The sequence below is a fragment of the Scleropages formosus genome, chromosome 15, assembly GCF_900964775.1.
Source record: "Scleropages formosus chromosome 15, fSclFor1.1, whole genome shotgun sequence".
NCBI classification, from domain to species: domain Eukaryota; kingdom Metazoa; phylum Chordata; class Actinopteri; order Osteoglossiformes; family Osteoglossidae; genus Scleropages; species Scleropages formosus.
The window spans coordinates 16597832-16613097 of NC_041820.1; the positions used below are offsets into that span (position 1 = coordinate 16597832).

Sequence of the window (15266 nt, forward strand, 5' to 3'; positions counted from 1 at the left end):
CGCCCCCTGATTGGCCATTCGCTGGTTCCAGTGGACAAGCTGAAGAACACCGAACGCGATTGGCTGCCCGAGTGAACCGTGACACGCTTTGAAACGAGTAGCCTTTCCGGTAAACTGACGTTACGACTCTGTTTCAAATTGATGAGTGAAATGTCGCGGTATTGTTTGCTTTGTGATGAATAAAGTTAAGTTATGCCGTTTACCGTGTGCCACTGTGATGCTAAACGAATCTAGTTACATCTCGGCCTTGTTATATCCGGGAACTAAACACTGTGTGGTGTTGCACAGAATCATGCGCTCCTGCTTCTGTTGGCGGCTCGTGCTGCCAAATTGCGCGCGAAATAAATTACATGCATGAACTTGAAGAATGATGAATGCCTTTGACGTACAGTTTGCATAAAATGAAATAATTTACTGTTTGCCGCCACTATGATTAGAATCAGACTTTCTAGAATCGTTTATTTGTCATGCGCTTGCGCGATTGTTACTCTGCAGTTGATCGAGTGAAGAAAATGTCCCGTGTAAATTAAATTCCGCGACTAATGTATGAATACACGTGTATAATACATGATGTTGTCCATTTAACCTCGTGTGTATGTACACCCAGCTCTTTCCTGGTTCACTCTGACAGTGAGTACAGCGTTAGCAGCTGTACAGTGTGATTGCAGTGCTGCTCAGAGTCCAACAACATACTATAGTGTCAGGGAATACAGTAAACACAGTACGTACCCGAGTACTTTTGTGCTGATGCCAGATTTTCCCCCATACTTACAGTCTGACTCTATTCTCTTGCACAGATGTCTCGAGAGAGTCAACACGGCAAATGGACTCTGTCCAGCAGCGACGACGAGGATGAAGATCCATCTGCTCAAACCACGTCCGAAACACGGTACGAGCCTGAGCCTCTGCCCTCGGACGGAAACCCCGGTAAAGGTCTCCGTCCGCTTGGGGTGAGACCGGACCCTGAGGCTTCGCCTAACCCCGTCACGCAGAGAGAAGTGTCCCGAGAACGTGTGGAAAAGACACGTGGCGTTGGCGTTGGCGCTGGATCCGGATCGGACCCCAGGCAAGCAGCCCGCTCTAACCAGGTGAACCGCGAGAAGTTTGGTGCTGGAGTGACGACCTCTTCAGCAAAGCGAAAGAAGGAATCGGAGGACACCGGCTGGGCTTTATCAAGCAGCGACGATGACTGTGAAAACTCCAGCTTCGCGGACCACCGCAAAGCTAGGAACCCCAGCCCTAAGAGGACGAAGCCGGAACGCGCGCGGCCAGCGAGCCCACACGGGGCCTCGTACTACAAAGAGGAGCCTGCGGACGTCTTCGACGCCGGTTTTCTCCCGGCTGACGGCGCATTTCGCTTTTACCTGAACAGAGTCACTGGTATTGAGAAGAAGTTCAACACTGGAGCTTTGCACATTAAAGGTAGTGTTATTCAAAAATCTGCGCACAAGTACCACTGCACAGATTACCTCGGAGGAACGTTTATTATATTACTGACAGCCCGCTTGTTAAATGTGTCTTATGTATTACTTTCTTTTCTTTTCCACATTTTTTCATTTAAGAATGCTTTGTTTTTTGTTTCTTTTTGCTGGACTCAGAAATCCTTTCTCCCATGCTTGGAACATTGAAAGAATCTGTGCAGGTAGGCCTATTAGTTACAGCACTGTTTTAGAGAAGTTTTTTTGTATCCCCTTCTGTCTAACAGGTGCTTGTCTGTGCTTTTATGTTGTATAGTTTAACTACTGCTTCGATATAAGTTGGATGGTACAGCAATATCCACCAGAGTTCAGGTAAGCCAAGCGTACGCTTAACATAGATCGTACAGTGCTACTCCATAATCTTGGGATATTGAACTGTTTGGAATGAGACGGGGCAGCAGGTAGCACAGCAGTTGGAGCTGACGCCTTACAGTCCAAGAACCAAGGTTCGAATGCCTACGTGCACTGCAGAACCCTTGTACAAAGTACTTGCCATTAATGGATAACGATTACCCAACTGAGCAGGTGTGTAAATCATTGTAAGTAGCTTAACATTGTAAGTCACAGTGGAGGAAAATGTCAGCTAAATGAATACATCTTTAAAAAAATGTTATGATCTACCCAATATAGTCAATGAGGTCTAGGACTGGCCACTGTGTGACAGTGCTGTTCCTCATATCCTGATGGCTTACAACCACAGCAGTGCCACACGACTGTCAGTCTTAGATCTTATTGACCGTACCATGTGTAATATATAATATACTGTATAAAGATATTATGTAATACATTATATAATACTGTTTGTGGAGGCTGTTTGCGTGTAAAAGACAAATCAGTAGGTTCTGCTGTAACGACTGTCAGCAGTTTAGGTTGACGGGGCCTTATTCTGTGAGTAAGGTGCAAGTGCCTGGGGTGCGTAAGTGTAACGCTGTCTTTTTTCCACTCAAGGGACAAGCCTGTGATGATAGTTCATGGCGAGAAGCGGGAATCCAAGGCCAGGCTGATCCAGCAGGCTCAGCCTTACACACACATCCGCTTCTGCCAGGTAAGCTTATAGTGTCTCACACAAAGCAATTAGCTGATAAGCAGCTGGAACTCAGAGTGGACAAAATCACATATTTACACTGAGATATGATCAGAGACATCATTACACAAGTAAGGCCTTCCCTGTCTCACAGTGGCATCTAAATACATCATAGCAGGTGTGACAGTATGCGATTACAAGAAGGACTCAGTAAACCTGAGTGTGTTTATGTAATTGCTTCAGTTAGGAATGGGGCATTCGGTCATGGATTTTATTTATCAACACTAATCTGTAATTTAGCTTGAAAATGCTGTTTTCTGGAGAGGTGGTACTAGTTGGTGCCAAAAATGGTTTATCTAATGTGCCCAATGCAAAACTGTTGCCTCTGAAGCACATTATTTTAATTAAATGCCATTATTTCTACTCTGAATTGGATTTATTTTTTTATTTATTTATTTTTTTTTTAATTTTTGCTTAGGCCAAATTGGATATTGCATTTGGAACCCATCACACGTAAGTGGTTTTTTTTTTTTTCCCCTACAGTCAGCAATGGCTCTTCAGCAATAGAGGGCGGTCTTGAGTTTCTGTTCCTTGGGTTGCAGTGAGTTACCTTGCTCGTCTTTGGAGAGCAGCTGTCCACCCTGAGGTGGTGCTGGGAAGCCCTGCGTGTGCATGAAGTGTGTCTGAGCAGGGACACAAAACCATCCTGTCCCACACCTCGAGCATTACACTGCCAAAATTCTGTCATACTTCCTCTGTCTGAGGTGCCCAAGACTATAACTTTTAAAAAACGTTTCTCTTCATTTAGTGCTGAGTTCCACATTAATGTTTTGGAAATTATGCTTGCGTTTATTCTTTTAACAGATGCTTTTCTCCAAAGGGGGGTGCGGTGGCGCAGCAGGTTTGGCCGGGTCCTGCTCTCTGGTGGGTCCAGGGTTCAAGTCCTGCTTGGGGTGCCTTGCAATGGACTGGCGTCCCATCCTGGGTGTGTCCTCTCCTTCCCCTCCAGCCTTGCGCCCTGTGTTGCCGGGTTAGGCTCTGGCTCGCCGCAACCCTGCTTGGGATAAGCAGTTTCTGACAATGTGTGTGTGTGTGTGTGCGCAACTTCCCATGGACGCTATGTAGTAGTATCAGCCCACACACCTTATTCACCCAATTTGACCCACAATGCTAGGTGTACTGCTCATAGTGAGTCACTCATCCATACACTGGTGAAACACACTTTCTAACTGTCACTCACACACATACACACTATGGGTCATTATTTAAAGCCACCTATCCATCTGAACAGCATGTCTTGAGACTGTGGGAGGAAACCCATTTAGAGACGGGGAGAACAGGCAAACTCCACACAGACTGAGCGGGGATCGAACCCATGTCTTCTCACACCACCCAGACACTGCAGGACAGCAGCGTTAGATATTGTGCCATCATATGTATGAAACTGTTACATTTTCCTTTTCTATTTACATAGCCTGATTTTTGCTGGAGCATTTTCTGTTAACATACCCCAAAATCAATTAAGGTGTAAAATGCACAACCACTCCTCCATAAAGTGGTAACCTGCAGGTGAAAATTCTTGTTGGCTATCTGACCTCCCATTTAGAGAGCGGAGGGCACCTCATGCAAGTCACATATATAATGATTACTGATATTAATGGTGAAATGGAAGTAGAAAAATAGAAAACCATTTCACTTCCAGCAACTGAAGTAATCATTCATTTAGAGAATATTTGTACATGACAGTTTCCATCAAGGTGAATAAAGGTGATTTACCCCAGCCTCACTCTAGCCTAGAGATCAGTTTAATCTGGTAATAAATGTTGAACAGAGGGCCCACTCTGAGATTGCATATTTATGAGGTGTATTTCAGCTCCATCCTTGGTCTGTTTAATGTTTCACATGTTTTATTCAAAACCATAGAGATTGACAGAAGCCAGAGGGATGTTTAATATGTTTGATCCTCTCTGCGCACGCAGCTTGACTGCACTTAATAAAGTAAATAAAAGAAATGCCATAATCTTATTCAAATGCACTTGTGTCATTTGGTCTGTACCACCAAACCAGCAGGTCAGGCCATATGATTGGATCACAGGGCTGCTTTCTGCTGAGCTCAGCAGGGGCATTTGAGGAAATCCACTTCAGTCTGTCATGGAAATGTGTGCTCCTCTGCCATTTGTCAGTTGTGTGTCTTGAAGTCTGAGCTAGAGGATGAAATGATGCATGTGTTACCACACACACACAGACAGCACAGAACCTTATATGCCTTTCTCCCATATCAGCTAAAAAACACATGCTCTCTCTCACTGCTGGTCTGAGCAATCAGACTCACTGTGTTGATGCCTCATGTGTGGTGTCGATGGTTTTCTCAGGGGAAGTCCATTGTGGGTCATGGTTTACTGACTGCCTGGCTGTGTCCCTCCTTCTCACAGGAAGATGATGCTGCTGTGGTATGAAGAAGGCTTCAGAGTCGTAATCCTGACATCAAACCTCATCCCAGCTGACTGGTATCAGAAAACACAGGGGTGAGGGTGATGACATCATCAGCATTGGCTGTTGCGCAGTTAGCAGCCATGGTTTTGTGGGTTTTTCTGGGAAAATAGGCAGGCATGTTGTTCACATCTTGCTAGGCATAACTAGATCACATAAACGGTAAGAAGAGTTAAAGTCACGGTAAGGAGCGAGTGCTTCAACCGAACTTCCTTAACAGGATCAGTATGGGAAAAGTAGTATTTGAATTTAGTTTTCCTTTCACTCATTTAATCATTTCTTGGGGTTTTTGAGGTTTTTTTTTTTGAGATAGTCGTAATCTGCGGTAGCTTTGATGTTGCTCATTTGGGTTCACATAAGTATACATTTGTTTAATGTTCAAAATGGCTGTTATGGATTAACTAAAGTTGATAACAAGATTTTTCATTGGTTTCCATGACAACGTGTAGAGCAGCTTTTCCAGGAGTACTCAAATCATAGATATTTTTTCCCAAAAAAGACACAGCATTAGAGAGCTGAATAACCCAGTTTATTTTAATCATGAAGAATATGCACAGACTGTTTTGTTTCTCACATGAAGTGCAAAGCAGAGGCATTTATACATTTTTGTTGTCATAACAGTATGTCAGCAGTATTTGCATTAAATACTTTAAGCATAAAATATTGTGCTGTTCTATATAATAGTTAAGTTTATTTCAGATATGTAATTCTAAGGGTTAATGGGCTGTGCTGTTAAGTATGCTGATACTACTACAGGCACAGGTGTAGTTTCCCACTTACACACTTTAGTTCAGAACTGCTTAGGAGACCTGAGGGAACCATCACACCTCACTGTGAAAGTAAGAAAAACTTCAGTTGTAGGCTTTTAAGTGAAGAATTTCTTTGAATGATACTTGAAAGTGTACCCATTTCTCCTTGTCTGCATGGTTTTGGGAGGTTTAAATGCTCATTACAGTGTGAAAGCCTATAGCTACAGGTATTACATGGAAAATCACTAATGGTGTACCCACACACCGCCCACCTGTGTAATGTCAACAAGGTCTCCTATCCTAGAGTGACTAAAATTCCATGTCTATAGACAGACTTAATGTCGGATTGCAGTTTAAAATTTGGTATTTACAGGTCTGTGCTCCCTATTAGCAGATTTTTAAAAAATCCTTATACAGTTTATTGTTTAAAGCTCAGCACTGTACAGTGAATCAAAGTTTGAATGGCCTTGTCATGCAGTATTACCACCATTTTCTCGATGACATCCGTCAGCTCATTGTTCCTGCTTGCCTGGCAATAAACGACCATATTTCAATTTTCTTTTTTTTTTTTCTTTTTTTTTAAGCAAATGCTTTTCTCTAAAGCAACATACAAGTGAAAGTAAACTAGAGTAAAGTCCACCTCTCAGCCAAGGCCCTAGATCCAAATATGATTATTACAGCACATCTTGTTTGATACCACTGTTGTCCTAATGTATGTATTTAAGTAACAACCTGTAGAAGTGACATACATATAGCAAAGTACATAGATAAAAGTTACAGATTGTGATAGACTAACACACTAAGGTGTCAGGAGCTTGGGAAGGAAATGGATATGGAGGAGTTGTGTTTTGAGACTCTTTCAAATGCTAGAAGGGATTCAGCAGTCCTGATGGACAGAAGGAGTTTGTTTCTCATATTCTTGAAAATTTGAATTTGTCCGTAAGAAATTTTCTGATAACACAAGACGATTGCTCCAGTTGAAATGAACTGAACAGAACCTACATTTCTCTAATCATAACCTGTCTCACTTATGCCCCCAGGTTGTGGCTGAGCCCCCTGTATCCTAAGCTGCCAGAAGGTAGCCCCTTTCTTGCAGGTGAATCACCCACCAACTTCAAATCTGACTTATTGGACTACCTCAGGTCATACCGTGCACCCGAGCTCGAAGAGTGGATCCAGCGTATTGGCGAGCACGACTTGTCCCAGACCAGGTAAGGCAGTGCCACCGAGGCCGTTGCTCAACATAATAAAAAAGGGAACTAACCGGGAACTTCCATTTCCTCTTGGGCAGGGTTTACCTAGTTGGCTCTACGCCTGGGCGCTTTCTTGGATCGGACATGGAAAAATGGGGGCACCTGAGGCTGAGGAAGGTAAAAACTGCCTCTCATCCCTGATGCCACCATGGAGTCTACTTGCAGAAGCTTAAGATGTGAAACAGCTCCTTGTTCATTACAGGCCAAATGTTCATCTGTCTCTTCTGCTCAGAAGTGAATTTAGTGCCAGACTGCACACTTGGATAGTTCCCTTTCTGAGTTTTCGTCTTTAAGCTGTTAAGCTGCTCTTTTAGGCTGAAGTATCACCAGCACTACTTTCTGCTCATAGCCAAAAAGACTACTGCTTACACTCTGCAAGGATGTGGAACCTTACTTCACTCATGGTCTCTAAGTGAAGTGTCTTTTCTTACTGGAAAGCTGCTGAGTGAGAACACTCAACGGGTCCAGAATGAGGAGGCTTGGCCGGTGGTAGCCCAATTCTCCAGCATTGGATCTATGGGGGTGGACAAAACCAAGTGGCTTGCGGCCGAGTTTCAGCACACCCTGACTACACTTGGCAAGGGCAAGAAGGTCTCCACCAGCCCAGAGATTCCAATGTACCTGGTGAGAGACTCTCATTTTGGCCTCAATTTACCTTCAGGAGAGCTAGGTAGCTTGTCCCGTATGTCACTTAGTCTCCAACTTAGCACATAAAATTCACTTAGGGATATCAAAGTTGAATTTCTCGCGACAGTCAAACTGCTATGGCCTATTAGTGTGCTATTAGATCTTTTCAGACAACTCTTTAAAGAAGAGTGAATGTGCTCTGTAAAGATTGATTGTGATCTGAAGGATAAGAGTGTAGTGAAGGAAGCACTGAATATCTTTTTCACACAGGTGTATCCATCAGTGGAAAATGTGAGGACTAGTTTGGAGGGTTACCCAGGTAGGTATCTTTGATGTTGCCTCTGAACACGCACCGCTCTCAACTTGGGGACTATTGGAAACAGAGGCTAAGGAAGGTAGAGCCATGTCTCTGGCACAAGATGTTGTACAAAAAAGCATGGAAAAGAAAACAAGGGGAAATTCTCAAAGATTTTGTTATAATTCCAAAAACTGGCATTTATTTAGCATGAATAGATACAATGGCATTTATACAAGGATGGGAGATTTGGCAGGGCCCCAACTGATGTTCATAGTGAATAGAAGCACTGTTTTTGGTGCAGTCCAAGGATTCCCTGTGGCCTCCATTGTCACTGTTTCCCTGCAGCTGGTGGTTCGCTACCCTATAGCATCCAGACAGCCCAAAGACAGCTCTGGCTCCATTCATACTTCCAGTGAGTCTGTTGTCCCTGAACACTTCACCTTTAACCCTCCCCCTAGGCCTTCATGCTGAAGAGAAACAAAATCAGTAGCAAACATGTTCACTATAGGAACAGTTTTGTGTCCACTAGCTGGTAACATGAAGTACGTTACCACTCCCATATTTGTTACAGCTACTGGTCAGCAGAGGTTACAGGCAGGAGTCACGCTATGCCTCACATCAAAACATACATGAGAACTTCACCTGACTTCGCTGAGCTCTCCTGGTTCCTTGTCACAAGGTAAAGGTCATCTGTCCCCTGGTCACAACATTCATGTGCTTCCTGTCATGTTGGACTGCAGTCAGAAGTGCTGTTTACTTTTACTTTGCATTTTTTTGTATTCATTTAGTACGCATATTTTTTCCAAAGTGATTTGTAGGTTAGGAGAATGCATTAAGTGTATAAGAATAAAATAAAGGGCTGTAAACACATGAACAGGTGCAGCATGTACAGTCAAGTGCAGCCTTATTGCACATAGAACATCAAAGGGCAATCAGCTTAAACAATAGCATCATTTTAGCACTTCACTTTGTCATGAAGCTACAGAGAAATCTATAGTGACAAGTGCCATCCATGGTGTATAGTGTAAAAACATTATATGTAAAGTGTTCGTCCAGATGTACAACAATCATGTATATAATTATGGTAAGTAGGACAAAGGGACAATTTATCAGCGGTGAAATGGTAGATGAAGTGATGAAATAAGTCTTGTCTTGATGAGGGGAAGCGATTTATAAGTTCTGACTGATTGTTCCACCACTGTGGGGTTAGGATCCAAACAGGACAAGACTGTGATTTATGTACTTCAGAAATGGGTCAATCAGATGATCTGAAGATTAAGATTGTAGAGATATTGATGGGATGTTTCAGAGCTGTGCTTCTGGCAGGCCCAAGAAGCAATATCACAGTTTGAAATTTAATCAAAGCTGTCACAGTTCAGGGAAGAACGTTATCCTGTCAGGTGTCTCTATAGAAGCAGGAAGTCAGTGCAGTGGTTGTCTTCCATCCTTCCTTCTTTTGAGTCCGAACATATCACTATGGCTATAGGGTGCACTGCATGATTCTGCCCCAGAAGAACATGACTTAAAACAAGACTAAAGTGCTGCTGCACCCCTACCGTTGCTTAGAAACGCCATTCAATACATCCTGCATTCTACACACAAAACATTCCTGAAGGAATAATTTCTGGGCTCAGAGCCCCAGGCCTGGGCTGGTACAGAAACTAGCTCTATAGCTGCTGAGGTGACATCTGCTTGAAGAACCAGAGCTTCTCAGGGCCGTCTGATTTCAAAAGCTTGATCCAGCAGTTGGTTTTTGTGATCAAATTAACTTTATTTCAGACCCTTTTTCTGTTCCCTCAAACTCAAGTGTGGACTATCAATGCGGCATCAGAGGGAGAACCTTGTTTGTCCTCAGCACATCATCCATTTAGGAACTTCCTCAACTCTTGTCTACACACTGACATGTGTCTTGCATTTATCAGTCACAACATTTAGGGTTTCTGAGCAGCTGAATCATAGCCGGAAGCCATTTATGACACCTTTGCATGAACACTGTAAACAGCCCTTGCATATAATGTCAGTGTTTATAGAGGAGCAGTACTCATACCTGGTCCTGGCAGCCTTGTGCACATGGTAGATTTTAGTTGATAAATGTTTAATTGTGCAGAGCAGAACTGAGGAATACTTTGTTAAAGTGCAGATATTACAACACCAATGGCTCTACATTTCTGCTGATGAAATATGTATGCTTTATTTAATCATTTCTAAAATGAAAAATTAATAATGAGCTTCTGTAAAAGATTTTTGTATTTACGAGGCAAAATAACTATATGTATTCCTGTAACTTTTCACGATTAAGGGTGCTACCCAACCAATATAAATTACTAAGAGTAATAATATAAATATTAACTAATGCTTTGAGTTGTATAATTCATTTATTGAACAAAAGCTCAATCAGGGATAATTAATATCAGTTTCACTTCAGACATGAATGCAGGGAGTCAAAAGGACCAGGGATGAGGACCACTGGTATACAGAAAACAAGCAGTGAGAAAAGGACTCTGAAGTAATGGCTCAGTAAGGGCTTGACTATTTGATTGCTGTCTCAAATGTAGTACTGCAGCTTAATTTGTACAAAAGTACAGTATCTGTAATAATCTGTGTCCACATGACCAAAGTATACTTTAAAGAATACTTTTTGACTTCATTCACGTTTCCTTTTTGCATTGATTGCAAAAAACAATGCATACCCAAGATTCCTTTATCAGTCTTCCAGATGTATTACTCTTTGTGGGTCCAGGACCATCAGTGAATATTATGTGTTCTTTGGTTTTCCATCCATCACCACATCTTATGGTTCCATATCCATGTTGTTGTTATCATTGATACAGAGTGAAACACTGTCTTGGGCCAGAGTTCTTGCACTTCTATCCAGTGGCCTGGTACAGACACCCCTCTACTTATGTTAATTTGACTTACGTAAATCCGGATTTATGTAAAAAATTCCTGGCATACACATTATCTGTGGGTAGTGCTTTTATTTTACACAAAAGATCTGAAATACGTTAAGCGCAAGTCGATGTAGCCAGACAAGGCAGGAAGCTGCATCTTCGCAGTTTATGCATTTTGAGCCATGAACGCATCCCCTCTCGTTAGCATACTGCTTTTTTCGCATATTTTTTTTTTTACCCATTTCATTATTCACAATGCCTGGTGCTAAGCGTGCGCTTGAAGGAAAACGAGAACCGTCTCGCAATGAAAATGAAAGAAGCATGCGAGATATGCCTCAGCAGAGACTGTCAGCTTGGTAGTATCAAGACAGGGCCCGATTAAGATGCATTATGTCTGAAGGCCAAGTGCACATTCAAAAGGAAACTGGGAGCTGGAAACTCCACTGAGGAACAGAATCCTACAAAAAGCTGTGTGCCATGGCCATTGCAGCAGACTTCCCCTAGTTTCCCCAGATGAACTACATGGGGAGTTGTGCCTCCTCCAGCTCCACAGGCAACAGGTAGGTGTTGTACCTGCTCTTTCTGATAACATCTCATATCCTGCTTCTCACCTAGTGCCAACCTTTCCAAGGCTGCCTGGGGTGCCCTGGAGAAGAACAACACACAAATGATGGTGCGCTCCTATGAACTGGGGGTCCTGTTCTTGCCTTCTGCATTTGTGAGTGTCTCCCTCTGTGTGATCACAGGAAGTCTAAGCTAATGAAAGGTGCGATTTGTATCTTAGCACATCAGAACCCCCTGACTTCCTCATGCTGAGTGGTACAGAACATGTTCTCGAACCCCCAGGACTTGCATATGCTGATGTTACAGTGGTACATAACATCATTTGAATCTCCCAGGCTGTTTGCTGCAGAACCCTGCTGACTAGTCCCCCATTTCCCAACAAATGGCTGTTCAGATCAAGAGCACCCTTTCCAAGATTAGCCCTCAGGTGGTTACATAAGAATCATGTTAATATAAGCTTGTTTGTCCAGCCACACAACACGAAATAAACAGGGTTATACAGAATGTTGCTTGACAGGTGCTCAACGCAGCGAAACATGAAGAAGATCGCCAAGTTCTATAGAGTAGGGGAACTAGAGTGGGGAGGGATTTGTCAAGAGCCTCCTTATATAGGAACATGTAAGAATATCAAGAATCTGCAGCTGAAGCACAATACAGTATTCGTATTAATGGAATGAACAGACACACTTCTAGCCACCTTTAGATTACCACATAATTTATGGTTTCATGAAAGGGCTTTTTATAATAGAAATTGTTTCCTTTTCAGGATATGAAAACATTTAAAGTCCAAAAGAACCCATTTCCTGCCACAGGATCCTCCGCTTCTTTTCCCGTTCCCTTCGACCTTCCACCCCAGCCCTACAGAAATAAAGGTAAGAGAACTGAATTTTTTGCACAAATGAATCAATTGATTTTAACAGGCAAATCATTCCAGTGGCAAACAGTGAGATACACAGACATTTTTCAACATGAGCATGGCTTTACATGCATCACTTTGAGTCACCCATGCTGCAGTCTTGGTCTATGAAGTGTTTACATTAGTTGTGGTCTGGTGTGTCCCAGAAATTATAGGCTACCAAGTTCTGGAGATCAGTTGAAATAATGGCCTGTCAAATTGGGGCCTTGTGATTGCACCATTTTGTTGCTGACAACTCCAAACATAATTACAGAGATTCCCTAGATAGTAAGAGCATCAGAGTCATTGGATCAGCAGCATGACCTTTAACGGTGGGGAAAATCTCACTGAGCGATCGATACTGCCATATCAAGCCAGGATGTCGTCAGTTCGCGAAGCGATGCAGAAGCAATCTCCCAGCCGTTACTATGACAGTGTGTGGCAGCTCAGTAAGAAGAGAGTTCAGCATAGGCCCGCCTTCAGGAAAGACTTGCTGTTGGGATGGGTTGTGTAACGTAGAGTGCTTGGGAATGAGAAACATGGGGTGTTGTTCTGATGTTGATGACATTAAATCACCACAGTGCCGGTGCATCAACCAATCTGCAATTTAAAATGTTTGAATGGCCCTTAAGTCTTCGACTGGAACTGTTTACGTTGATCCCTTCATCAAACAGTTTTACTTACAGAATAAGAATTGTATTTTGGAAAGCCAGTGGCTTCTTTCCAGTATTTACTTTGACTTACTGTGATACCATGTCCAAGAACTTGTCGAGCTGCACTAAGTAAGCTTGTGTCATTAATGCTGTATATTGAAGCAGGCACTGTGAATATAGAGTACGAAAAGATCATGCAACTGCAACGTACTCCCTGCTGTTCACACACTCATTGTTGTCCACAAAATCACATCAGTATCAGACATGATCACTGCTAAATGGGTCTTCAGAGGTACAACTATCATGTCTCCCATGTGAAACAGGGTTTGTAACAGTGACTAGTGTCCCTCATATGGAGCAACAAGTGCTACCATGACATGTGGTACACTTTTAGCTTATCTAGCACGTGGATCTGTAAAATTCTTCTCTGGCTTTTCATTCAAGTCACTTGATCATTTTAAATCCCCATTCACTGACAATCTTTTCACGTACATACTTCTGAGGTGTTGTCTCAAAACTCATTTTTCTAAATCTGCAAATGCAGGAGCAACACACCTGAGTAAAACTCAGCTGTAGGAGAGTAGCTCATTGACCCTGGTCACTGTCCTGCTAATGCCTGAGGCACAGGTACCACATCAGGAGAGGAGCTTCAGACTCACTTCAGAGTAACTTAAGAGAGAACTTCATGGTCCAAAGGGAAGCACAAGCCCATCAGTCACATGGGGCTATGCTGCCTTCAGTCCTCCACTCCTTTTGGCTCCTAACCCTTCAAGTCATGCAAGCACAGAGTAGATCCTCCCCAGTTGATACAGAGAAATACTATGCCCCCCCCCCCCCCCCCGAAGTTATTTTTATAGCTATGCTTGATTGCTTGGTTAATGCCGTTTGTAAAGCTGTCAACTGGACAAGGTTTTTTTTTCTCTACTGCTTAACCCAGTTTTGCAGTGCCGGTTACCATGGACACTGGATCTCTGCTCTAGGCCCATGGGCTCTGGAGCACATCAGGCTGGGCTGGTGCCATGTGGAGTTCTGCTTATACCTTAGAGTCTGACCCTGCTTCTACCCTGTATGAGCAAGATCTGTGATGACACTTGCCAGCTTCAGTTCATCTTTCACCCTGTTAAGACTCCTCAGATGACCTTTAGGTCCCCAAAAGACGAACAGAATCAGAAGATGCTCATGGACATGTTTACTTACTTTCTGTGGTGGTAATGGAGAAAGGGGCTAATTTTTAACTCCAGCTCTCCTGCCTATGGTTTGTCAGCCCTAATCCTCTTGTTGCCAATGGTGAGGATATGTTCACCAGAAAAAAAGGATCCCGTGCTATACCGCAGTGTTTACAAAGACAACTATTTATATATTAAAGCAGAAGTGTTAAGCTTGAATCATTCAGTGTATAACATGCTGAACACTTATGCTAATTTCTGAGCTGATGTAACAAAAGGACTTCTACACAATGTTCTCCACTTTAACCAGTAAGATTGTTATTCTGATACTGTTATTCTGAACCACATTAAGCATCGTATGATATTCTATCACACATGGTTACAGTTGTCAAGGGTTTTTACTCTTGTGTTTTCAGATCAGCCTTGGATCTGGAACATTCCCTACACTCAAGCTCCAGACACCCACGGGAATGTGTGGGTCCCTTCGTGACATATGGCAGCCTTGCTTCTTTTACATTGGACATGGAAGACTGAGAGCAGAGTTGGACGTGTCTGATGTCTCTGGTGCTCACCCATAGCTGTAGCTGTCCTAGAGCAGTGATAGTCAAGGTAGAGATAGTCCTTTTGTAAGACAAGAAGTAAATGTGCTTGTAGCAGTAGACATTATTATGTACTTTTATATCCGCTAAAGTCCAATCATTCTAGAACTTTAGTTTCTTTAGTTTTTTATTGCATTGTAATAAAGCTGTCATTTGTCATTGTTATATTGTATATGCACAAAAAATGTGTGCTTTTGTTAAGTAGAAATATTCTTTTAACTATGATTTTGATGACTCCCTCAGATCCTGGCAGTTTGTGTCCCAAAACTCATATCGAGTGAAGCGACAACCATTTAAACCAAGTCATGACCCTTTCCAGGCTCCTCCTCACTTAGCCTTAGTAGAAAAAAGTAAAAAAAAAGAGGTACTTTTACTTGATTGTCTGGTCAAGAACCCTTTCCATATAGTAATTGTATGTCATATCTTCCATATTACCCTTGTCCTACCATATTAGTAACGCCAGCTGACTCCCCGTGGCTGTCCTGCCGGCTAACCATGTCACGACCTCAGGGAGATTACACCACCCATGGGGGAAGGTCAGCAGGACTGATTCCACACACCTAAAAACACCTGCACCCC

General features: G+C 42.8%; 1 protein-coding gene across 3 annotated transcripts; it reads left to right on the forward strand.

Annotated features, from left to right (window-relative positions):
- The first annotated feature begins 66 nt into the window (after positions 1-66).
- Positions 67-14852, forward strand: tdp1 (tyrosyl-DNA phosphodiesterase 1). 3 transcript variants are annotated; one of them, XM_018727789.2, is made up of 16 exons: positions 67-109; positions 798-1422; positions 1599-1642; positions 1735-1790; positions 2427-2523; positions 2981-3015; positions 4935-5027; positions 6782-6952; positions 7033-7111; positions 7433-7618; positions 7892-7940; positions 8265-8331; positions 8491-8598; positions 11426-11528; positions 12141-12246; positions 14505-14852. In XM_018727789.2, exons 2-16 carry the CDS (start codon positions 798-800, stop codon positions 14576-14578), a joined length of 1893 nt encoding a protein of 630 aa, XP_018583305.1. In that variant the 5' UTR covers positions 67-109; the 3' UTR covers positions 14579-14852. The 3 variants fall into 3 exon arrangements, with proteins under 3 accessions (XP_018583305.1, XP_018583304.1, XP_018583306.2); XM_018727788.2 differs by lacking the exon at positions 67-109 and adding an exon at positions 120-184; XM_018727790.2 differs by lacking the exons at positions 67-109; positions 12141-12246; positions 14505-14852 and adding exons at positions 120-184; positions 11710-11862.
- Positions 14853-15266: the final 414 nt, after the last annotated feature.